The 25,825-nt window shown below is 45.8% G+C and overlaps 1 protein-coding gene across 2 annotated transcripts in view; it reads right to left on the bottom strand.

The window, feature by feature from the left end:
• LOC147097037 (5'-AMP-activated protein kinase subunit gamma-1) overlaps positions 1 to 25,825 on the bottom strand; it is a 66,358-nt gene that overhangs the window by 25,174 nt on the left and 15,359 nt on the right. Inside the window, exons 2-4 of one of the 2 annotated variants that reach the window (XM_085972790.1) lie at positions 11,717 to 11,765; positions 5,727 to 5,833; positions 2,213 to 2,294 (exon numbers count right to left, since the gene is read on the bottom strand). In XM_085972790.1, coding sequence (XP_085828916.1) covers positions 2,213 to 2,294; positions 5,727 to 5,833; positions 11,717 to 11,765 — 238 coding nt within the window. The remainder of the gene's footprint in view (positions 1 to 2,212; positions 2,295 to 5,726; positions 5,834 to 11,716; positions 11,766 to 25,825) is intronic. The other variant, XM_085972791.1, reaches the window with a different exon arrangement.

The raw sequence follows: 25,825 nt of genomic DNA, 5'->3' as shown, positions 1-25,825 counted from the left end.
TTCCATTCAAGCTACGGACTGTATAGCTGGAATGCAGGAGGTCAGCTGGCTCTGCAGACGGAGTTAAACCCACAGCACCCCCGACCTACTTGCTGAACCATCTGGGAAGCAAAAAATGAAAGCTTAGCAGAGCGCACCCTGATTTCTGGATCTGTCATTCAGTGAGTCACTTCCTGGCAAAGCACATGTCAGAAATGCTGCAGCAGCTCAAACACAATCCTCAGTGCATGCTGTGCCAACATCAGGCCGAGGATGACAACATCTGGCAAGGTGCTGCTGGGTGGGAAAATCATGGCAAGAGTGACATTCGTATCCAGGAATGCAATTACGAAACCACTGACTTCAATCTAAGTTCATGGTGTCTTACCCGTCTTAACTTTGTTGGCTGTCCTTGAAATGATTGTGCAAAATGATTTCACCCACCCAATATAAACACTTGTTCGGTAAAATGTGCCTTTTCTCTCATCAATCTCCAGTTCAAATTCCATGAACTTCTAACCAGAAACTCCTAACTTTGCACAATTCGGTTGGTTTCTCTCAATAATTTAATAACTTTTTAACCACAAATGTGCAAAAATATACAACAGTCAATGTTTTTGTAATTTATCAAAAATCTCCAATCGTACTGTGAGGTCCTACGTCATGCGACATTATTTAATAAAGACAATTTAAATTTAGACTTAATTTTCTATCCAAAAGTAGAGGCAGTTTATAAAGAAAATCAACAACATTATCATGGGTGTTCTGCACATAGAATTTACAGCCCAGAAACTGGCCATTCGGCCCAACTGGTCATGTATACATTTATACAATTTACAAGCACAACACTACATGTTTTTCTTTTCTTTAAGGAGAATAAATGTGTATTTTCTGCAGTCACTGTATACTTTAGTCACAGGATCCATAGAGGAGAAAACACTGGTACATTTAGGGGTTGTTGGTATGGTTGTGCGCACGTTAGGAACTACAGACTGGGGGTTCCGTATAATTGGATGAGCCTTGTGGTTTGACTGATAATCAGGCCGCGGGGGGGGGACGGGGACCGTTGTTAGTTTGTAGTCCCGTCCTGACCTTTGAAGGTAGCTTGGGTGTGTCTGGTGGGTGCCCAACTCGTGGGCTGCCAGAAAAGGGCTACAGACTCTCGAGTTCCAGGCTGAGCACTGCATTATCACTTCTGACTGGCATCTAGCCCACAGATGTTTCACCCCCATGGGGAGGGATGTGCTTTGTCAGCTGTGGCTCAGTGGGTAGCACACTCGCCTCTGAGTCAGAAGGTTGTGGGTTCAAGTCCCACTCCAGAGACTTGAGCACAAAATCCAGGCTGACACTCCAGTGCAGTGCTGAGGGAGTGCTGCACTGTTGGCGGTGCCGTCTTTCGGATGAGACGTGAAAGCGAGGCCCTGTCAGCTCTCTCAGGTGGATGTGAAAGATCCCACAGCACTATTTTGAAGAAGAGCAGGGGAGTTATCCCCAGTGTCCTGGCCAATATTTATCCCTCAACCAACATCACTAAAACAGATTATCTGGTCATTGTCACATTGCTGTTTGTGGGAGCTTGCTGTGTGCAAATTGGCTGCAGCATTTCCCACATTACAACAGTGACTACACTTCAAATAGTACTTTGTTGGCTGTAAAGCACTTCGAGACATCCGGTGGTCGTGAAAGGCGCTATATAAATGCGAATCTTTCTTTCTAAATGCAAGTTTTTACAACCGGAGAATAATTCTTCTGGCAGCTAGCAGCGACAGTCGTGCTAGCTTGCATGATGCAGATGAGGATCACTCGTCAGTAGGCCAGTCCAGTGGGTATAGGCCATGGTCTGTAGCGATTGCGAGAGCCATCAATTTCCAACCAGCACTGCAATTACTACGTGACATAAGAAAACTACTAGGCACTTGGTCTAAGCGTTAAACAAAGCTTTAATCAACTGTTTTTCAACATGGAGATCTAGTTGTGCCCTTCACTAGTTCCTGTTAAAGAATGTCCTGAGCAAGCTGGGCCCGTGCCCGAGTATTTATACTCTCCCTGGACAGCGCCACCCGCAGGCCGCCCAGTATTACTTCATAAGTCATTTCCACATGAATGACAAGATTCATGTCACTACGTAATCAATTATTTGTAACAGTTGGTTGCCATTGTATTAATAGTTTCATTTTTAATTATTTCCACAGTAAAGCTTATGGAGAATGACTGCAGTATCAATGAGACTCACCCACAAAGCTCTGCGTTTTGCTATCCCAGAGTGGAGCAGCACGGACTCCATTTGAAACCAGAGCAAAGAAAGCCTTCTTCACCTGAAGGAGAATGGAAAGAAAGCAAAGACCTCAGATTCAGATACCCATGAAGATTACAGCTCTGTGGCACAGACATGGAGGATCCAATCTTTTCCAATGGGATCTGGATTTAAATCCAGCCTAGACGTTTGGACAGTCTTAACTCGGTCGTAAATGCGCAGAGCTGTGGGTCTTACTGTCCCAGGATGAGGCAAGGAGTAGCCCGATTAGAGATTTAATAGATGGTGTAGGTATCTATTTTGGGTGTGATACCCAGAAAGTAATTCTAGAAATTCCTCAGGCAGAACTGTTGCGGTGTACACACGAGTGCAATTCGGACTAAGTAATTTTGTACGAAGTTCCCCCGAATAGTTGGTTTTACTCAAAAAGACCTGAGACACTGGATGTTGGGGTTAAAACACATTGTTGGCGCAGAGGGAGCTCTAATCTACATCTAACCCGAACCCTAATTTGAGGGTTTAATGTGAGCATTGAATTTGAAAAGTCGGAAAACCTTCCATTTCCAATCTTCCGCATTTACGGGACAAATTATAAACTTCACCCATGACCTTGTGGGTAAATGTGCCACTAGGTGCAGTCTTCAGCCATGACCGCTCCTGAAAAGTGGTCTTATTTAACTGTCAGGCGAGAACAAGATTGGGCTTAGTGGCGATGCCTTCCATGGCTGAACTGCCGACCAACATATTTTGTTGGGGCTCACACGTGAAGAATGTCCACATTTTTCTACATTGCCCATTGTGAATAGGGAGCCCCGTACAAGTGAAAAGTGCCCTCTTCTGCAATGTATGTCTAATCTACAATTATATACAATCCTGACATTTACATTCCAGGAGTCAAATATAAAAATATGCTGTAATACTTTACGCGTTTAAAAATGCAATTTGGGCTCTTCTTGGTGCTTCCGAGTTGTGTAGACCGAGGTGGTCCCGGGTTTGATACCTTGTCTGAACAGAGTTAGCTGAATTCAGCAGGGGCAACAGGGCAAGTACTCAACGGGACACAACATCCCCAGGATGAGGGGGGAAGAGGCAAAAAAAAGCCATACTAGGCTCCTACTCCTGAGTGCTATTCAGGGACCCTTGCTTGAAGTGCATTTGTGTAGATGTTGGGCAAAAACAGGATCAAGCTTGACTGCGGCAGCCCCCCCCACAGTCGAATAGCAGACCAATGCTCGCTGTCTTGGTTCACATATATAGAAGGGAAGGGCCATTTGGACAATATACAGGAGGGCTGCTAACATCCGCGGAACATACCCAAGCAAGAGTCACTGGCTTCCAGATAGGAAGTAGGAAATGTCACATCATTTAAATGACACATCATTTAAATGACTATTCCAATAGTTAATATGATCCAGAACGAGGAGAATAGCTAATCCAGTTGGATGAGATCCAATTATTTCCTCCACATTCCTTCATAAGTCCATGTGAACATGCCACCAACTTAGACCCTTGGCCAGTTAAAAAGGGTTTCATAACAATATTGCCTACTCTTTAAGAACAGAGATTAAGATCACAAGGGCGATGAGCTGATTTTTTTTTGGACAAATATTAACATTGAACATTTGAGCCTGCATAAGACCAACAGGCCACTTATTGCCAAACTTTTCAACTCCATTTAACTCCAATTTTACTTGCTGTGTATATTCTGGGCAGAAGGTAAGTAGCAAACAGAGGTGTTTAACATCTGTAAAGGGGAAAATTGGGGTGTGATGTGAAAATTGCCTTAGTTATTAAACCTCTCCCCAACACACTTCTAATCATAAGCTAGATAAGCACATGAGGGAAGACAGGAATAGAGGGTTATGCTGATAGATTTAGATGAGGAAAGACAGGAGGAGGCTTGAGTGGAGCATAAACCCCGGCATGGACTGGTTGGGCCGAATGGCCTGTTTCTGTGCTGTATATAAGAAACAGGAGTCGTCGGCCAATCGGCCCCTCGAGCCTGCTCCGCCATTCAATAGGATCATGGCTGGTCCAATCTTGGCCTCAACGCCTATATCCTATGTAATTTTATTGCATGCGATTTTATCCCCTTCAGATCTCCCTGAACCATTTCACCAGCGGAGTAGGCAGTCAGTTTGCATGCGCCCCCGCCTTTGCCTACCTCGAGTCTGACTTGAAGGGATGCTTGGAACCACCCAGGGTAAATGATCCTTCAACTTACTTATTTGCCTGTGCGACAGCTACTGGTGCACCAAAGACACTTGGTAGCTGGGCTGTTTTGGGGGAAATTCTGGGCTTTAAATAATATAAGTGACACAGAGTCCAATATCCTGCGTCAGCTTGGCTCAGTGCTCTCATCTTTCAGTCAGAAGGTTGTAGGTTCCAGCCCTACTTCAGGACCGGAGTGCAGAACTTGGGCTCGGAGCGTCCAATCTACAGCCAGTAGGCCACAGGCAGCTCTCAATCTCTGGCAATCTGGCCAAGATCGATAAGTATCAGCAACTTGATGCATATGAATACTAGTCAGAATATTGATTTAAACTTCATATGTGGCCCAAAAACACCATGTTATGCACCTTTGTGGCTCACAAAAGTTTGGGCACCTCTAATTTAGGCCGGTGCTCCAGTGCAGTACTGCGAGAGTGCAGCATTATTGAGGTCCTGTCCTCTGGATAACCTGTTAAACCAAGGCCTTGTCTGCCTGGTCCGCCTGGTCCATTGGTTCAGGTGGGTGCTAGGGATCCTATGGCACTATTCAAAGAGCAGCGAGTTCCCCGGCTATCCGGCTCAATACTCTGTCCTCAACCAACACCATCAGAAACAGATTAACTGGTCATTCATCTTATTGCTGTTTGTGGAATCTTGTATGTTTCAATGAGATCACTGCTCATTCTTCTAAACTCCAGAAGAATGAGAGGTGATCTCATTGAAACATACAAGATTCTGAAGGGGATTGACAGGGTAGATGCTGAGAGGTTGCTTCCCCTGGCTGGAGAGTCTAGAACTAGGGGACATAGTCTCAGGATAAGGGGTCGGCCATTTAAGACCGAGATGAGGAGGAATTTCTTCACTCAGAGGGTGGTGAATCTTTGGAATTCTCTACCCCAGAGGGCTGTGGATGCTGAGTTGTTGAGTATTTTCAAGGCCGAGGTAATCAAGGGATATAGGGATCAGGCAGGAAAGTGGAGTTGAGTTAGATGATCAGCCATGATCTTAGTGAATGGCAGAGCAGGCTCGAAGGGCCGTATGGCCTACTCCTGCTCCTAATTCTGATGTTCTGTCTACTTTAAAGTAATTAATTGTAAGTAAAGTGCTTTGAATACTTCAGAGAATGTGATAAGGCACTACAGTATATAAATGGAAGTCTTTCTTTAGTAAATATATTGGCACTCTGGGGTGGGGACTAATGTACGTGCACAGGCTCCATCGAGTAGGAATAGCTGCAATGCTTCGACACAAGTAAAACTTCAACTCCACATCCCTACATTACCTGTAGAGAAGTGTCAAACACCACAAGTTTGGAGCTGGTGGGAACAAGATCATAGCATCTGTGTGACTTCATAAAGCGGGTATAGACCTCATCGTTGGAGTCATTCGCTGCAATTAAACAGAGAGAGTTAACAGGTCCAGTTCTTCAACTTACATTATTTCTTTCAAATACGCATGACTGGCTAGAACCACAACCAAGTGGTGCAGTGCAAACAATCAGATAGGAGACAACGGCTCCTGCAATATGCTATTTATTATTAGTTATTTTTTAGATTTTAAATTCATTTTTCTCCTCTCCGCTCCACAATATTTTAGGTTATCTGCCCCTGCCCAACTCATTCTCTGGCTCAAAGGGTGAATAGATAATCTGCTTGCAGGCTTCTGCCAGTGTCAGAGTTCCTGCTCCTGATCACTGCCGGAACGTGTGCGGGTACGGACACTGGGCGAGAGCAGAATTGGGCTCGGTTGCAAATTAGGACGCGGTCCCTTCAGAAGAGTGGGGGAAAATGAAAAAAAAAAAGTGTTTAAAAAAATTACTGCACCCCAACTCGACGTCATCATCTTCTCTATTTACACTATGGTTATTGTAGTAATAGAACGTTTAAGTTCTAGAGTGGGTCAGAAAGTATGAATAAAGGCAAACTGGAATCACCACAAATCAGAGTGGTATGACATGCAGTGATACCATGAGATCATAGAAAATGAAGCAAATCATTGATTGCGACTGCAGAAACAATTTGAATGGATTGGTTTAGATCTCATTCATTTATGATTGCTAGAATGATATGGTTTTGTTCAGTGTGAAGTTGACATGACTAACATTTCAACGGTGAGCACAATCTGACACGTGAACAAAAACAGTTCTAGGAAAATAGTATGTCTCGAACATTAACACATGGGCTGGACAATCCACGGTATAAAAAAAGTCGGATGCAATAGGATGCTGCATGGCTATAAAATACAAGTGCTGGCCAATTCAGTGGCCTTCACCGTACAATTGACATTGAGTGGCTTATACAATGCACTTTAGTGTGCAAAATAGGATGTATATTTTTGAAACTTGAATAAGTCCTCCAGATCTCAATTGCTAAAATTTTTTATTTTCTGTGACGGCTTTTGTTGGGTGTACGGTTATTCAATTTTAACTGAATAGGGATTGGATAGTTTTAAAAATTTGCAGTTACTTTTTAACCCTACAAGTATATCTTCAATATTTTCTACCATTTTGGATTCCTTTCAGCAAGTTCCCAATTCTGAATATAATATCACAAAGATAAGGACAGGTGAGGGAGGCCATTTGGCCCATCGAGCTCCTCCTTCCACAGAAACTTGCACAGCACCTAACTGCCTCTTGAATGACGCCAGAGTTTTTCCAGGTATTTTCACTTTGTGAATAACTGTTTCCTGACATCAGTCCTGAACTTGTCTTTTACCGGTTTCTACCCATGTCCCGCAGTCATAGTGTAACTTGAAATAGTGTGCAGGATTAACCTTTTCCAGTCCACTTAATTTAAGGTCTCCTCTCATTTTCCTCTTTTCAAGGTTGAAGAGTCCAGGATTTTCTAACCGTTGCTTATAATTCAGTTCTCCGACACCAGGGATCAGCCTCCTGGCCCCTCTCTGCACTGCTTCCAGGGCTTGGGGGTTTCCCCATGTGCCTCAGTGACACGAGCTGAACAACGTATTGAAGGTGCGGCCTGACCAGAGCACTGTACGCTTCAGCGCGATGGCCACAGACTTGAACTCTGCTGTTTCGCCAATAAAGCTCAGCTTTAGTTCCAAGCTGCTCTGCGATGATTGAACATGGCCAGTGTTGGGTCTGCAATCACTCTCGGATCTCGCTCAGCCTCTTCCCTCAGCTAGTTCAACACCCTTCATTATGTCCCTCACTTTCAGTGTGCAACACCTTGCAATTATCTGAACTGAATTTTTTCTGCCCGCTTGCAAGTGTTGTCGAGGTCCTTTTGGAGTTCCTCAGCTGCCTGATCAGACTCTGATGTTCCCACCTAATTTAGTTTGCCTGTGAATGAAACCAACTCTCATTGAGTTTCTAAATCCAGGTCATTTTGGTGAACTTTGGGGTATGGGGCACCGTGGTGTGGGACATCCTGGATCTGTAATGTAGCCAGCAGTATAAATGCACTTAATGCCCAAGAGTTCTGTTGTGTGGGCAGAGTAATGCTGAGCCCAGTGGCCAGCTGGCTACGCTTCACAACATGTGTGAAGATACGTTCCGGTTCCAGAAGGCGGTCACCTCACGTAGAGAAACAGTGAAACGGGGTGAGGTCAGTGACCACCTGCAGGGGACGGGTGAGACAGGAGGAACCAGCACAAGAAAACCCTGGGGGGGTGGGGGGTCTGGTCTTGTCCAATAGGTATACAGTTCTTGATACTAAGCTGAGGACAAGTACAGGGAAGGATAATCTTTAGCAACACCACAGCACAGTGGAGCAAGAGATTACCCTTGGGGAAATGAGTGAAAACAAGTTAGAGTGGGGTATTCCATAATTAGGAGTATATATAGTCAGCCCGATTTGCATCCGTGACCTGAATACTGTATTGGCTCATTAGCACGAGGAAAGGGACAAAATGCAGCTGGAAGAACTTCTGGGAAGGGAGGAAAACAGCCAGAAGCGGTGGTTCACGTAGGAACTAATGATACAAGAAGGATTAGGATGGAGTTATGTTCGAAACTAAGTACGGGTTATCAGCTTGACTCAGTTGGTTAACTTTAGCCAGAGGCAGAAAGTTGTGGGTTCAAGTCCACTTCAAGACTCGAGCACAGAATCTCGGCCGACAGTCCCAGTGCAGGGCTGAGGGACTATTACATTGTCGGAGGTGCTGCCTTTTGGATAAGGCGTTAAACAGAGGCCCCATCTGCCTGTTCAGGTGGACATGAAAGAATCCAGGGAACTATTGGAAGAACAGTAGGGAGTTTTCCCCAGTGTCCTGATCAACATTCCACCCTCATTCAGCACACATTAACTGGTCATTCATTTCATTTGCTGCTTGCGGGAATTGCTGTGCACAAAATTGGCGGCCGCATTTGCGTACAGAACAATGACTGCATTTTGAAAGCAATGAATTGACTGCAAAGCATTTCCAGACACCGTGAGGACATGACAAGGCGTTATATAAATAAATGCAAGTCCTTTTAGCAATCTCAGCTCTGTTCTAGGTGCAACGCGCTGGGACCGGTAAAACAGAAACAGATTAGATGCATCAGTGCGCAGCTCGAACAAAAGCGTAGAAGGGAGGGTTTTCGATTCCGCGGACATTAGGAAAGTTCATGGGCAGGGGAAGCTCTTCAGGTGGGACGTGCTTCAACTAAACCAGGCTAGTACCAATGTCCTTGCAAAGAGGATAAATAGGGTAGTGGGCAAGAATTTCAACTAGTAAGGAGGGATAAAGAAAACAGACCAAAACAAAAGGAAATTAATTGCAGAAAGAAAGATTAAAGAAGAAAGAAGAAAAGGAATGTTGTGACAGACAGACTTAACCAAATATGTATGGATGCTAGAAGCATTCACAATTAGGTGTCTGAACTTGTTGGTGGTTGTGGCAATTATGATGCAACATAATCTCAGAAATATGGTTAATTCCTAATGATGGAGACTCCTGGGAAGTACACTCATTGGCATGGGGTAAGCATTCTAATGGAAGTATGGAGTGTGAAGGGAACAAGGATAATTCTAGGGGTTGGTTATGGACTACTGGGTCACAATAAACAGGACAGATTACAATATGAAGAGCCAAGATGCGAAAACAGAAAGATCATTCGAATGAGGGCTTTTAACAAACCTAATGTAAGCCCAAGCGGTCTAGAATTTGAGCGAGTGAATATAATTTATGACCACTTTCTGACAGTGCATCAGGGATGCCATGACAAGGAATTCACACCACCACGTAAGTCGTAATGGCAAGACAGTATAATGGGAGTGGGAGTAGTGGCGTCCCGGGTGATCACAATTGACATGAGCTGGGAAAAACCAAGATTGTAAACTAATACTCAATTATACAATTTCAAGGCAATAAGTGATGACTTTGATGTCACTTGATTGTCCTAGAGAAGCTTAAAGGGTGCAAAAGCAATAAATCCTCAGGAACAGGCCAGGCATGAAATCTACAGAGCGTTGCCACTCATCATGAAAGACACAGGGAAGGTCCCACTGGATTGGAAATAAACCAACTCGATACCTACTTTGAAGAAAGGCGATAGAACAAGCCCAGGTAACTACAGACCCATTAGTCCAGCATCAATAGCGAACAAAATAATGGAATTGATCAGGAACAAACCTGAGCAGTACCTATATAAAACTAATCGAGTAAGTGGCAGTCAACATTGCTTCAGCTTTCAGAAGGGACAGATCCGGCCTGTCCAACGTTTAAGGAAGGCACATCCCAACTGGACACTATAAAGTCCAGGGATATAATATAGAGGTGTCCAAACAGTGACCCGAGAGGCACGTGCTCCCACAGCCCAGGCACTCCAGTCCACGAAGCCCAGGCAGCTCAGTCCTATTTGCGCTTATTGCTGGTTTTTCCCGGTTTGAATTGTGTGGGCACGGAGGCTTGGCTAGGGCGGTCCTTAGCGCTGTTGCCTCGTTGGCGGATCAATCCTAAACCAGAACACCAAGATCCATTAGTACGAGCAACTGGAGATGTGTGCAAGTTAACGGGAACATGGGTACATACTTTATACACAGCTCGAGCTTCGCGGCACACACCCATGTTGCCCGTGAATCCAAAAGCGTCGGTGTCCAATAGAGTACGCCTCAGCTTCCAGAGATCCTTTGATAAAGTTCCACATGGAAAGCTGCTACACAAACTTAAGGCAGTAGATGTCCTAATTAGTACCGTGAGGTCAGGCTGGGGAAATATACTGAGCGATGCATCCCAGGGATTGGTGCCAGGACTTCTATGGTTTCGGATCTACAAAGGTGGCCGGGATTCAGAAACACAGATGGTACCAAATTGAGGGTGGGGGGAATTGAGTCGGATGAAGCAGCCAAGGAGTTACAGAACGGAGACAATATGCGTGTGTGTGCAGAACCATTGACAAATTCAATTCAATAATGGATACAAGTGCAAGGTCTTAAAACATGGGAGATGTACTTAATGAGTTGTAGTGAACTAGATAGGGGCGAGACCAAGAGAGAGATCTGGGAATGATAGTTAGTCTTGACACTTACTGTAACCAGTCATTGCAAAGCAGCAACCAACAAAGCAAGCACAATATATTGGCAAATAAGTCTGGGGCCATCATGCTGTAGCTGTACAGGGCTATACTCGGGTCGCACCTTGAATACAGTGTTCAACTTTGGTCACCAAGGCACCAAAGCCTGGACACGGTGAAGTGAAGGACCAGAAGGCCGATTCATGGTATTGGAGCACGGAGTTGTGAGGGGAGGCTAGAAAAATGTGGATGCCTCAGCCTTGAAAGGAGGTGAATGACAGGCGACTCGATACCCTGAGCACTATTTCAAGTGAAACCACAACTGGTGGATGAGAGGGCATGGCTACAACCCGGCAAGTGCAGGACTGAGGTCAGGAAGTAGTTCTTCACAAAGAGAGCGCAATACCTGGAACGGGCTCTGGGGAGGGTAACAGAGGCACAAACTCTGGTGTCATTCAAGGGGCAGTTAGCTGCTGTGGAATGATTTCGCTAAATGGCCTCCCTCATCTGTAATGATCTTTGTGATCTGGACCAGAAACAGTAGAGGTCCCAGCACCAAACTCTGGGGCACGCCACTCAGTAAATCTCCCCAATTCCATTAACTAGTACCCACTGCTTCCCCTCAGCCAATTTCTAATCCACCACTGACTTTTACTAGGATACTCACTGCCTTAAACTAGTATAGAAAACAAGTAACACATTTGTGCTTTTTTTTAAGCTAGTCTGTCAGTCATTCAGTGTTCAAAGGGCTGTTTTTCTTCAACATGGAGTGCAAGGAAACCTTAGAATAGAATGGCTTTAAATGAATAATATACCATCTCCAGCAGAATTCAATTTCTCCAAGTCTTCCAGGACAGCAATAGCCTGTGGGCAAAGGAAAGACAAACAATGAAACGATACAACGAGCAATTCAAAAAACATCAGTCTGTCAGAAATCTGAATATTTTAAAAGGGCGAGAGTTTTGACAACTCATTATTGGGATAACCAAGGATTCATGAATGTCGACATGAACACCCATCTGGGCACCAATGCCCATGGCCTCCATTACAAGCCGCGAGACAAAATTTCCCCATCTGTTTGAACCGGTCCAAAGACTGGTTTGAAAAGGTACAATGCCTGAATGGAAAACCTTCCCACTGCAGGGTTCGCAGGCCTTCCTACTGAAATGATTTTTTGCAATGCTAGAAGAGCAGGATCCAGAGCGGTCACTAGCGGAGGGTGCAGTGCACTGATCTCACTGCATCAGTCTGACCGGTTCGGGAAGAGAACGGTTTTAATTTACCAAGGCTGTAGCAACTCCAGCCTGAAATAAATAAGACTTGCGCAGGCAGGGCGATAGCAACCGGGAGGATAGGGGGGAAAAAAGGCGGTGCTTTGTGCTGCAAGTCCTCAAATTGCTGCAAATTACAGCGGAACATAGACTTGAAGTGCATCCCAGAAAGTCAAATCTCTGGCCAGCGATAATCAGCAGAGATTGAAACACCGGAAAAGAAACTGAAAGCAGAATGGGAAAAGCAATCAGAGTGTTCAAGTGACAGCACAGCAAGGATATCAAGTGTCGCCACAGAGCTGGTTTTCACTCGAAGTAGCCAAAACACAATCACCGAGACACCACAAAAAAGACATACCTTTGACGCACGAATCAGGAGTCGAACATTAAGCAACTCATCGCAGGAGAGAGTTACTCATGAAACAAAAACAAAATGCTGGAAATAAACAGGTCAGCCAGTTACAGTACTAGGAAATGCATCAGAAGCACATCCTCGCAACCATCATTAACTGAGCCAAGTACAGCAAGAGAAGTGTTACAATGATTCAGAGCAACACCAGCTTTGCCACTTGGTTTACAGAAACCGCTTTTATATTGATGATTCAGCCGCTGATGACCAGGTGAAAGTAACATCGATGGATTTGGTTAGATTGGCGGCCTGGAATTGACGTCTTTCTTTGTTCTTAGCGCCTGCTGCGGGCCCAATTACAGCCCTTAAAAGTGCGGCAGCACAACTTTCGTGAGCGAGCACATCTCCACTGGTGTTGCTCATGGCGCGTCAGAGCATACAGGGTTATACAACCACAAGAAAGGTTATTCCGAGTAAAACGCAATGTATTGTATTATGACTGACATCAAATGGGGGGGGGGGGGGGGGGGGGGGTTCGCACCTTCAGAGTGCAGTGGAGCGAGAAAGAAAAACTGGAAACTAGACAAACAAATAAAGCAAAAAAAATTAAAAACTGACCCAAATTGATTACAAAATTGAAGATAATTTGTGCTGTAGACACACGCTGGATTATTCTGATTGGTACCAATACACTATTGGAAAAATTGTACTTAGTCAATCCACTACATTTACAAATATACTTCTTGTACAATACTTTGAATTCACAACTTTAAATTGCTCCCAACCAATGACAGAGCTGTAACGACCATCAGAATGGGAGCAGGCCATTCGGCCCCCTTGAGCATGTTCCACCATTCAATTAAATCATGGCTGATCTGTAGTTTAACTCCATCTGCCCGCCTTGGCTGAGGAACCTTTAATACCCTTGCCTAACAAAAATCTATCAACCTCAGTATTGACATTTTCACTTGACCTATCCTTCTTGGTTTTTGGGGAGGAGTGTTTCAGATTTCCACTACCAGTAGAATCATAGAAAGTTACAGCACAGAAGGAGGCCATTCGGCCCATCGTGTCTGTGCCGGCCGACAAAGAGCGATCCAGCCTAATCCCACTTTCCAGCTCTTGGTCCGTAGCCCTGTAGGTTACGGCACTTCAAGTGTATATCCAAATACTTTTTAAATGTGGTGAGGGTTTCTGCCTCTCCCACCCTTCCAGGCAGTGAGTTCCAGACCCCCACCACCCTCTGGGTGAAGAAATTGCCCCTCAAATCCCCTCTAATCCTTCTACCAATTACTTTAAATCTCTGCCCCCTGGTTATTGACCTCTCTGCTAAGGGAAATAGGTCCTTCCTATCCACTCTATCTAGGCCCCTCATAATTTTATACACCTCAATTAGGTCTCCCCTCAGCCTCCTCTGTTCCAAAGAAAACAACCCCAGCCTATCCAATCTTTCCTCATAGCTAAAATTCTCCAGTCCTGGCAACATCCTCGTAAATCTCCTCCGCACCCCCTCTAGTGCAATCACATCCTTTCTGTAATGTGGTGACCAGAACTACACACAGTATTCTAGCTGTGACCTAACTAGTGTTTTATACAGTTCAAGCATAACCTCCCTGCTCTTGTATTCTATGCCTCGGCTAATAAAGGCAAGTATTCCGTATGCCTTCTTAACCACCTTATCTACCTGGCCTGCTACCTTCAGGGATCTGTGGACCTGCACTCCAAGGTCCCTTTGTTCCTCTACACTACTCAGTGTCCTACCATTTATAGTGTATTCCCTTGCCTTGTTAGCCCTCCCCAAATGCATTACCTCACACTTCTCTGGATTGAATTCCATTTGCCACTGTTCTGCCCACCTGACCAGTCCATTGATATCTTCCTGCAGTTTACAGCTTTCTTCTTCATTATCAACCAACCACATTGCCGATTTTAGTATCATCTGCAAACTTCTTACCATATCCTACTTCACCCTCGTGTTATAAAGCTCAAAATACCCCCCGAAGACAAACATCTGGCTGTTTTCACAGTTCAAGTGGACATGGGAGAAAAGTTGTGTGTCCACCACGATCCTTCACTGAAATCCTAGTGAAGAACATGCACAGAGTGTGGAGAAATTCCCACTGATAATAAACACGTCGGGGTCATTGTTTAAGAACAACCCTCCAAATGAGCAAAGAGTTCACGGCTCTTTGCAACCAATGAAGTACTTTTTGAAGTGGGGTCACTGTTGTAATGCAGGAAATGCGGCAGCCAATTTGCGCACAGCAAGCTCCCACAAGCAGCAATGTGATAATGACAAAATAATCTGTTTTTTAGTGATGTTGGTTGAGGGATAAATATTGGCCAGGACGCTAGGGAGAACTCCCCCTGCTCTTCTTTGATGTCCACCCGAGAGCAGATAGAGCCTCGGTTTAAGTTCTCATTTGAAAGACGGCACCTCCGACAGTGCAGCACTCCCTCAGTACTGGCACCGGGGAGTGTCAGCCTAGCTTTTTGTGCTCAAGTCCCTGGAGTGGGACTCGAACCCACGACCTTCTGACTCCGAGACGAGGGTGCTACCCACTGAGCCACGGATGACACATACATTGGAGTTCTACTGTCATTTTGATGTCACTGCGAAGCATTGCAATAGTGGCAGTCTAACTGTACAGGCTCAAGTGTGGAAAAATCCCCAGCCTATACATAATTACAGTTAGGAATTGTACTGAACAGCTTCAGGCACTGTACAGTTCAAACCGTAGAACTGCATTTATAGTGTCTTCTTCATTCAGATTCTAGGAACCCGGCATCCAAAAGATGGCTCAAAGAATCCGACTGAAAATCGATGAAATCTGGTTTCCATATATTGCCACAAGACTCGTGGACCCTCCAAAACATTGGTTCTAGGAATCTGCAACTGGTCCACGGAAAACAGACTTAACAGCCTAAAACTGGGGAACTGGCTCCTGGAGTCGGAATTGAAAGAATGGTATAAAAATAGCTCATATTTCCAAACATTTGGCGAATTCAATCGGAAGATTAGCAGCCGTCACAAGGTCACAGCTTGAAGCGCTAAATGTTCAGCACCCGGCCTACATTCTCAGCATTCCCTCACAAGAAATATATAAAAGCCCTTCTTGGCGTTACCCTGCTAATCTGGACTTGGTTTTCGAAGTGTTTATTATCCCGGAATACTTTTTAAAAATTGAATTCAGAAACGGGTGTTGACTTTTGGGAAAAGGAGTTGTTTGTTTTGAAAAGAATAAGGGCTGCCTGGCGTGGCACCTAGCTGTATGGGAAGGTGCCACGGTTTGACTCCCGGGCTGTGCTGAGTTAGCGGCTTTCAGCCAGAGCAGCAGTAGGCCAACTGGCTGCAGGGCCCTTGTCCCAGGGAGCAGGAGGAGAGACACACAATCAGCCAGGGTTCGGGCTGTTGACTGCACCCCAGTGTCTCCTGCTGGGAAGTGTGTGCGTGTGAATGTCAGGCAAGAATAGAATTGGGCTCGGCCCGCGACTTTTCCACAATTGCAAAGGCCAAAACTGTCTCTTCTCACACAGTGGGGGTTGAAGAGGGGAAAAGAAAGAAAACAAAGAGGGCGGGAGAAGCGAAAAACTTAAAGCATTACAGTCCCCCACTGCCTTTAGGGGGTGCATATGTCTTACTGCGATTTGCCCGCTATACATGGTGGGCAGTAAAACAAAAAAGTTAAGCACCATATTTTGTATAAAAAAAAACAGGAAATCTCCACTTAGCAACTGCCTCTCCTAATTGTCAGTGGCTGCATGGGGAATCTCACCACGAAGCTAATCGCACTATAATGAGGTACGAACAGCTGACTGAAACTGCTTGAAGACCTGACTTTGCCCGAAACCAGCACGGCCTTTTAAATTGGTAAGTACAAGGGTAAGTACGTAATGAACTGCCCAAAATAGTCGGCCTGCTCAATACGTCATAAGCGGTGTTATTGCAATTGGCTCCGATGGTAGTGAAATGAAAGACTGACTTGCATTTCTATAGCGCCTTTCACAACCACCGGACATCTCAAAAGTGCTTTACAGCCAATGAAGTACTTTTTGAAGTGTAGTCACTGTTGTAATGTAGGAAACACGGCAGCCAATTTGCGCACAGCAAGGTCCCACAACAGCAATGTGATAATGACCGGATAATCTGTTTTAGTGCTGTTGGTTGGGGGATAAATATTGGCCGGGACACTGGGGATAACTCCCCTGCTCTTCTTCAAAATAGTGCCATGGGATCTTTTACATCCACCCGAGAGTGCAGACGGGGCCTCGGTTTAATGTCTCATCCGAAAGACGGCACCTCCGACAGTGCGGCACTCCCACAGCACCGCACTGGAGTGTCAGCCTAGATTTTTGTGCGCAAGTCTCTGGAGTGGGACTTGAACCCACAACCTTCTGACTCAGAGGCGAGGGTGCTGCCCACTGAGCCACGGCTGACACTGGCGAACGGTTCGTGCCATTTGCCCGTGACCAGGGTGGTCAGTGAAAGTGGTGGGGACTGTAGCAACAGCAGAATATTTCCAACCACCCGCAGCATCCTTCCTAATGACAAACAGAACTGGCACTTTGACCTCTTCAGGAAGAGTGCGTAGCAGCAGCTGGTGATGTTGGCAATAACTTGTTGTTCATGGGAAAATGTAACTTGAGCCTTAAAAGATCCCCAATGTGAAAAATCAGAAACATTGAAATGCCGTCGCAGTCCCCGTAGATTGGGTTGGGGAGGGCTGATGGGGGTGTGTCGACAAAATCCAATACAAATAAAAACCGTGTGTACAACATCTGTCCGCTCACTTTCCATCACTGTGAACGTCTGGTCAATTTGGAATGGAGAGCACGGCATGGAAATGCGACACAGCCTGAAAACGGGCAGTGCCACCGCGGGCCAAGGTGAACGAGGAAAAAGAGCGCAGGCAGCACCGGTATTTTGGTGCTGCCTGCTGATATAAATGAGCGCAGCGCAGAAGCTCCCGTGCAACGCGCTCTTTCCGGCGGTACGAGCAGGGGACCGAAGGTCGCCTCTGAAGGATCGGTGCGGCGTCCTCGGGGCAGTCACCTTATTAACAGTACATTTCCGAGTGAAAGCCTGGCACAGATGTTCTTAAACCGTTGCGCGAGAAATCCTGAGATTTATGCCCAAAATATAAGCTGAACGCAGAAAATTGAATGGACGGAGTGCGATATAAAGGAAGTAGCGCCATTATATGGAAGAGAGATGTTGCTAAAGCGGAAAGGATGCAAGAGATACCAGTGAGTTCTGGCCACTTGCTAAATTTGTTAGAATAGGGCAATGACCACACAACATGTACGATGGAAATCCCAAACTGTTCTTTCAAGCTTATTTTAGGATTATGGTTGTATACAAAGTGTATGTTATAGAGGCACCTATGTATCTATTTTCAATAACAAAAAACCCTCTACAAATCTTTTTATTTTTTTATTTTTAAAGCGGGTTGATCAGCATTTTCTTGATGCAAAGATCAAAAAAATTAACTAGATGAGGCAACGATGAAAAAGAAGCCAGCTCGATCTGGATCACATTCGAGCATTTTTGCAATAAACTGGAAGACAACTGAAGTCAGTTATTTGGGTGTAACGTATTTAAAAGTAGCACAGTAAATGTGAACTGAAATAAATTTTAAAAAACGGAAACATGAACCTCTTGGTCACGAGTTTACTGGCGTAAATCGTGCAGAAGGGTGTTCAATTACATTTTTAATAGACTTTTGAAGAACACTTGGTGAGAATATGGTGTTAAATTTTCCTTAATTCTTGGCCTTCTAAAAACAGACTTCAAAACTTTGCATCAGTTCCTAAACTAGGAAACCCAATTTATAAAATTTAAGGAAATGCAGCTTTGATTTTTTCCTGAGATTATTACTACTGTAGTACAGTATAGTTTATTTTAAAAGTATTTACCTCCTGTAATGTTTGACTGACCAGGGGGGGGGAGATTTGATGCATCTCATTGGAAGCAGTTTTCACCCCTAATTAAACAGTCGGAGCTCTCTAGCGTTACCAGTTATCGCAGCAACTGTTGCCCGCCGATTGACGTCACGCTCCTGGTAATTAAGATACTTGCGGCGAGCACAGGCAACAGCAGCGCTGCCGACCTGCCCAATATGGCGGCCGCTACGTTCCGCACCCGAAGTGGGCAGAAGCGAGGCGGCCGCCATTTTTTCTTCAAAGTTTCAAGATCAGTGTTTCTTCCTTTAATTCGGGGCATAATTGACAACTACAGTTTCATGGTTGACTCACAATGACGCAAGCTATGCTGGATTTCGACAGCAGATACATAGTATAAATTCATTCATTTATTTCAATAAGTCACGTCAAAACGCCAAAACTGGGCAATATGTAATGGAACTGTATTGAGAGCCTATGATGTACCAGCAAGCTGGGTACAAAAAAAAAGTCGTCCAGTGGATGAAACGCTGTGCTTTCACCTCTGGGGCCTGGCTTGCAATCCAGCCCAGGCTGATGGGCCGGGAGCCATCTCATGCGATGGTCTTCAGCTAACTGAACTTGAGCAGTACCGACCCAGTCCCCCATAGCAGAGAACCCACAGCACAAAACTGGCAGGGGATATTTCGATCACTCTTGTTCAACACATCCACACGGCTGGTTTGGTGGAGCAGGGCGTGCCAGGCGAAGGGTGGAAGTTAAGGTGGTGTTTGAGGCAGCGATACCCTCGACCTGCCTCTGCACTTGCTTAAATCCTATTATACTCGAGGAACGGCACCTCATCTTTCGATTAGGCACTTTACAGCCTTCTGGACACAACATAGAGTTCAACAATTTCAGACTATAACCTCTGTCCCCATTTTCTCAGATGGCAGCTGTTGATGATTCTGCCATTCCCATTTACACCTCTTCTAGATCCACCTTTTGTTTCTTTACTTGGCCCATTACCATCTCCTTTTGCCTTGTACAATCATAACTTTGGTGCTTTAATCTCTCCTCCCTATCTCAGACCTTCCCCTTGGTTTGTTCCTCCCCTCCCCCTGCCTCTGTACTTGCTTAAACCCTGTATGTCTAACTTTTTCCAGTTCTGACGAAAGGTCTTCGACCTGAAACATTAACGCTGTTTCTCTCTCCACAGATGCTGCCTGACCTGCTGAGTGTTTCCAGCATTTTCTGTTTTTATTTCAGACGTCCAGCATCCGCAGTATTTCGTACCCTAGCTCTAACTGTGTGCTATACCTGACTGTGCGACCACTTCAGCCCGACACTGGGTGCAAGTAGAAAATACGCCAGTCTCGAGAGCGGTCATAACTCACCGAGAGGACTACTATATTCAACAAATGTGGGAAGAAAACAGATGGCAATACAGCCATTGTATCTGAAGCAATCCCCTTGATGTCACGGCACAAGAGCTTTAAATCCATCTCAAATTCACACCAGTCTCAGACAGACAGAACAGCCACAACCACAAGATTTCAATAGCCTCAGCCATGCATTAATAGCTTGGAGGAGTTTGCTCTCCCAATGTGAATGGTACGCAGCAATTTAATACACATTGCAAAGCTGCACGACCTCACCCATATTCATTTCCATTCAATTAAATCGGCTTACGAACAATAAAAATGGTTTTACTTTGCAAGAGAACATTTATTTATGGCACGGATTGATTGCAAGGAAATCTAATCAGACATCAAGCTGAGCACACAAGGAAGGAGAAAGTGAGTCCTTGTGTTCGAGGACGGCCAGGAGAATGGGGTCCAGGGTCCAATGTACAGCCTTGCACTTCTCCACTGTAGTTTTACAGCAACATTTAATGGTATCAAAGAACGCCAAGTAAAGTCATGCCCCATCTATGCAGAGCGCCCGGTTCCGCACTCCCTGCCTTCTACGACCATTGCTCTGAATCTGCTTGTTTTTTTATTCGTTCCTGGGATGTGGGCATCGCTGGCAAGGCCAGCATTTATTGCCCGTCCCTAATTGCCCTTGAGAAGGTGGTGGTGAGCCGCCTTCTTGAACCGCTGCAGTCAGTGTGGTGAAGGTACTCCCACAGTGCTGTTAGGGAGGGAGTTCCAGGATTTTGACCCAGCGACGATGAAGGAACAGCGATATACTTCCAAGTCAGGATGATGAGTGACTTGGAGGTGGTGGTGTTCCCATGCGCCTGCTGCCCTTGTCCTTCTAGGTGGTAGAGGTTGTGGGTTTGGGAGGTGCTGTCGAAGACTACTAAAAATTTACTAAAAAAGGTATACGTCAGCAGTTCAGGGATGAATTTTGCTCACTTTGTTGGGAGGCGGCTGGCTTTCCCTCATCTCCTCCCCACAGCAAATGTGCTCGAGATTTGGAACTTAGTAAAAAGAGAGATTAAACCTGGCACCCTAGTACATGTTTGTATCTTGGTGAATTTCACATTATAAATGGATGAAATGGTCTCCATAGCCTGCAGCGATGTTGAATGTCCCATTGGCAGAGTACCATAGTGACCGTTGTATTGCCTTGTTTAATGTACCTTGGTTCTATTCTGGTTCCTCTTCCTTTAATCGGACCATCTTGTTTGATATTACTAGGGCACTATACGCTGAAGCTCTTAACACACAGCACCAAAGTTCATGGGCTGATAGCGCGCCCATTAAATTTGTTGTTTGAGGTATTGCGTTACCAAGGATTTTGCACGGACAAAAAAAGGAACAGCTCACTCGGTCTCATTCGGAGGGCAACCAAAAGGTTTTACAATCAGGTCACACACAGTACATAGAGCAGTATTAATAATGGCTTGGAGTATTAGCTGAACTCCTGCGGCGCTGCTTATGATAAGTCAAAGAACACGCCATTTTAGAACAGGAGAAATGCACAATATATTAAATTGATCTCCTGTGGCTCTGCTCACAGACAAAAATTAGGAACTTCTCTCTCTCTCTCTCTCTTCCTGTAGGTGTGTCTCTATTGACCTCTTGCACACCTTGTCTTTCTACACGTCTCATTTTTTCAGGACGTTTCATACTCGAAAAGAGCCAGATTGTGGGGCCAAACCTGGGACAGCCGCAGAAACGATCTTGCTTGGGGAAGCAGTTGAAGTGTGTACGGTCTTGCTGCATTTGCACGGGAATGCTGGGGACCGGTGCCTGGGTTGGAAGGGAGCAGGAAGCTGAAACCCGAGGCAGGGATAGGCGAGAGCGGGGCTGGGGTGGCTGTATTAATAATACTACTGTTGTTTACTGTATTTATCACTGGGCTGCAGCTTTGGCCACATCTATCACTGCTTCTGTGCTTTGTTTTATAATTATATATATTATTGGTCGGATTTACTTGCCTTTATTATTATTGTGGACTATCTGCATGATTGTTGCTGTCTGGGAGGAGCAAACTCCAGGGCCTGGGGTGTATTTGGGCTGGCCAGTGGTTGTGAAAGGCGCTATATAAATGCAAGTCTTTATTTCTTAGTCGTGACCTCCTGGCTTCGAGCCACGTACTTTTTCAGTTGCCCACAAACAGCAATGTGATAATAACCAGACAATCTGTTTTAGTGATGTTGGTTGAGGGACAAATATTGGCCAGGACCACCCCCCCCGCTCTTCTTTTCCGGGATCTTTTACGTCCACCCGAGAGGGCAGACGGGGCCTCGGTTTAACGTCGCGTCCGAAAGACGGCACCTCCGGCAGTGCGGCACTCCCTCAGCACCGCACTGGGAGTGTCAGCCTAGATTTATGTGCTCAAGTCTCTGGAGTGGGACTTGAACCCACGGCCTTCTGACTCCGAGGCGAGGGTGCTGCCCACTGAGCCACGGTGAGAATGCTGGTGAAGCAAATTAAGTTTGTGTTTATTGTATTTCGACTTCTTGTCACTTTAAAATAAACAGCGATAGCTCAGCAGTGCGGCTGTTTTTCCACTAAGTACACATCCCATTCCCAACAACATCCATTATAGCCGCTGTCCAGAATTCTCCCAAAAAGGTCCTCTCCAAGCAGGACTCATGTTAATAGGCTAAACACTCCCTGCTGGTAGACTCAACACTTCCTGCTATTGCCCTTTACTCGAATGGAGCCTCCCTTTATTTATCCATTTTGGCGGTGGGAGATTTCAGAGATAAAGCCGGGCCCCGCAAACCGCTGACTTTATTTCATATACAGGCGCCGCCCGAGACATTTTGCCAGGCATAAATATGTCAGCCTCCTGACTGTCGCAGGCTGCAAATAGGTGGAACATGCTCAGCGCCTGGGAAATATCAACAGGAAAGCCACAACAAGCAATGGAATCCTACTAGAATGTGAGCCGCAGGAGAGGGAGATAGGGCAGGCCAGCATAAAGACAGTTGCTACAGGGCGAAGGTTACAACTTAGTTTAGTTGAGAATTGTGTGTGTTTATTATTTTATGAACGTACTACACAGTCAGTGGCTCAAAACACAGCATGGCCACCAAAAGCAAATCTTTTCAGCATCTTCAACAAGCGAGACTCTAACCATCTCCCCTTGACATTCAATGGCATTACCATCACTGAATCCCCCACTATCAACATCCTGGGGCTCACCATTGATCAGAAACTGAACTGGACCAGCCATATAAATACTGTGGCTACAAGAGCAGGCCAGAGGCTGGGAATTCTGCGGCGAGTGTCTCACCTCCTGACTCCCCAAAGCCTTTCCACCATCTACAAGGCACAAGTCAGGAGTGTGATGGAATACTCTCCACTAGCCTGGATAAGTGCAGCTCCAACAACACTCAGGACAAAGCAGCCCGCTTGATTGGCACTCCATCCACCACCTTCAACATTCACTCCCTCCACCACCGGCGCACTGTGGCTGCAGTGTGTACCATCTACAAGATGCACTGCAGCAACTCGCCAAAGCTCCTTCAACAGCACCTTCCAAACCCGCGACCTCTACCACTTAGAAGGACAAGGGCAGCAGACGCATGGGAACATCACCACCTACAAGTTCCCCTCCAAGCCACACACCATCCTGACTTGGACCTGTATCGCCGTTCCTTCACTGTCGCTGGGCCAAAATCCTGGAACTCCCTTCCTAACAGCATTGTGGGTGTACCTACACCCTATGGACTGCAGCGGTTCAAGAAGGCGGCTCACCACCATCTTCTCAAGGGCAATTAGGGATGGGCACTAAATGCAGGCCTAGCCAGCGACGCCCACATCCCATCAATTAATAAAAAAATAAATTTAAAAAAATTTGGCTGGTTGGTTTTGAGGTACTTCTGGCGAATGGTATTTTCAGGGGTGGGGAGGGGAAACGAACGATGCAATTGCTCGGTTTTGTGATTACTTGCGGGTAAATTGGTTACTTTTGCTGCTTGGCTAGTGAATGAAACAGTTTTTGATTGGCTCAGTTAACTAACTGTGGACGTGCGATTTCACTGAGGAACGCGGGATGAAAGGCTCATTATGTAGATAGAGGAGCTACATTTACCACCGCTGATCTTGGGCACTAAAGCACCGTTTCCTTTTCGGGAAGCAAAGTAAATGTAATAAAGTCTTGCATAAGTTTGTGGTAGTCTTTCAAAAGGATGAAATGCTGGCATCCTGCATGCACTTTTAGCCAAGCTGTTCCTGTCACTATATCTGCCCTTCGCTGTGCCTGTCCCAAAGATATAGTGCAGAAGCATATACAAGTATTAGAAAAGATCGTTTTAAATACACTTTAACTTTCCACTATAATCCAGTCTTTTGTAATGCTTAAAAATCCGATCCTGAAAACGCACTTGATCCTCTGTGAAAATGCAGTGGACAGTCATTTAGGGCATCAGAAATGACAGCAAGTTACGGCTCTCGCACGCTGAGAGGAGAATCTATCTTATCTTACACTTCCGCACAATCCATGTTTCTACTAAGAGATGGCAATCCTCCCTCGCTCCCATAAGTTCTGCAATTTTCCTTCAACATCGGGGACTGCCCTTTGGGTCTCAGCAGGTCATGGCCCAGATATCTGGACAGGCTGGGGTTGTTTTCCTTAGAGCAGAGAAGGCTGAGGGGGGACCTGATTGAGGTGTACAAAATTATGAGGGGCATAGATAGGGTAGATAGAAAGGAACTTTTTCCCTTAGTAGAGGGGTCAATAACAAGGGGGCATAGATTCAAGGTAAGGGGCAGGAGGTTTAGAGGGGATTTGAGGAAGAACTTCTTCACCCAGAGGGTGGTTGGAATCTGGAACTCACTGCCTGAAAGGGTGGTAGAGGCAGGAACCCTCACAACATTCAAGAAGCATTTGGATGAGCACTTGAAACGCCATAGCTGGAATGCTGGAAAATGGGATTAGATTAGACAGGGCTTGATGGCCGGCGCGGACGCGATGAGCCGAAGGGCCTCTTTCTGTGCTGTATAACTATGACTCTATATCCTTGACGGGTTCAGTTCCTCAGGGCAAACCGACCTTCGATGGAACCAAGGAGCTCACCTGGCCTTTACAAGGTGTGGGGGATCGAACTGGAGATGGACAACGCGGGTGAGGAATGGCAGGCCACCCGTCAAGCAATTCCCATCATATTCAAGAGAGCCAACTGAAGATTAAACCCATCACACAGACCACTTCGCCTGCACCCACTGGCGACCCGGGATAACGGAAGAACACTGGGGAGGATGCAGTCACATTTTGTAGTGCCGCCCCTTGTCTTGGCGATACAGAAATATACCAGAAGAAATCGAGGCCGCTTCAGGTATTACAATTGATTCAAGCGTACTCCGCGTACTCCATTGTGTTTGGGTGTAAGTTGCAAGGCCCCATGGAAAGCACCTCTCATTGTTATACCATGTGGACAGACTTTGCTGCCTCCACATACTGCAGGGGTCAATTGGCTCTTGGAAACGACCCTAGTCAGGAGAGATTACGTACTCTAAAAGGGAACGTGGACTCAAGCTCAGAGAAGGGTACAATCCTAAAGGGGGTGCATGAACAGAGAGACCTGGGGGGGGGGGGGGGGGGGGGGGTATGTGCACAGATCGTTGAAGGCGGCAGGGCAGGTTGAGAAAGCGGTTAAAAAGGCTTACGGGATCCTGGGCTTCATAAATAGAGGCAGAGTACAAAAGCAAGGAAGTTATGATGAACCTTTATAAAACACTGGTTCGGCCTCAACTGGAGTATTGTGTCCAATTCTGGGCACCGCACTTTAGGAAGGATGTGAAGGCCTTAGAGAGGGTGCAGAAAAGATTTACAAGAATGGTTCCAGGAATGAGGGACTTCAGTTATGTGGATAGACTGGAGAAGCTGGGGTTGTTCTCCTTAGAGCAGAGAAGATTGAGAGGAGATCTGATAGAGGTGTTCAAAATCATAAGGGGTCTGGACAGAGTAGAGAGAAACTGTTCCCATTGGCGGAAGGGTCGAGAACCAGAGGACACAGATTT

This window comes from Somniosus microcephalus, chromosome 33 (assembly GCF_052327205.1).
Source record: "Somniosus microcephalus isolate GS21.2 chromosome 33, FLI_Smic_1.0, whole genome shotgun sequence".
Lineage (NCBI taxonomy): Eukaryota > Metazoa > Chordata > Chondrichthyes > Squaliformes > Somniosidae > Somniosus > Somniosus microcephalus.
Note: the sequence above shows the minus strand (reverse complement) of the source record. Positions and strands in the feature narration are given on the sequence as shown.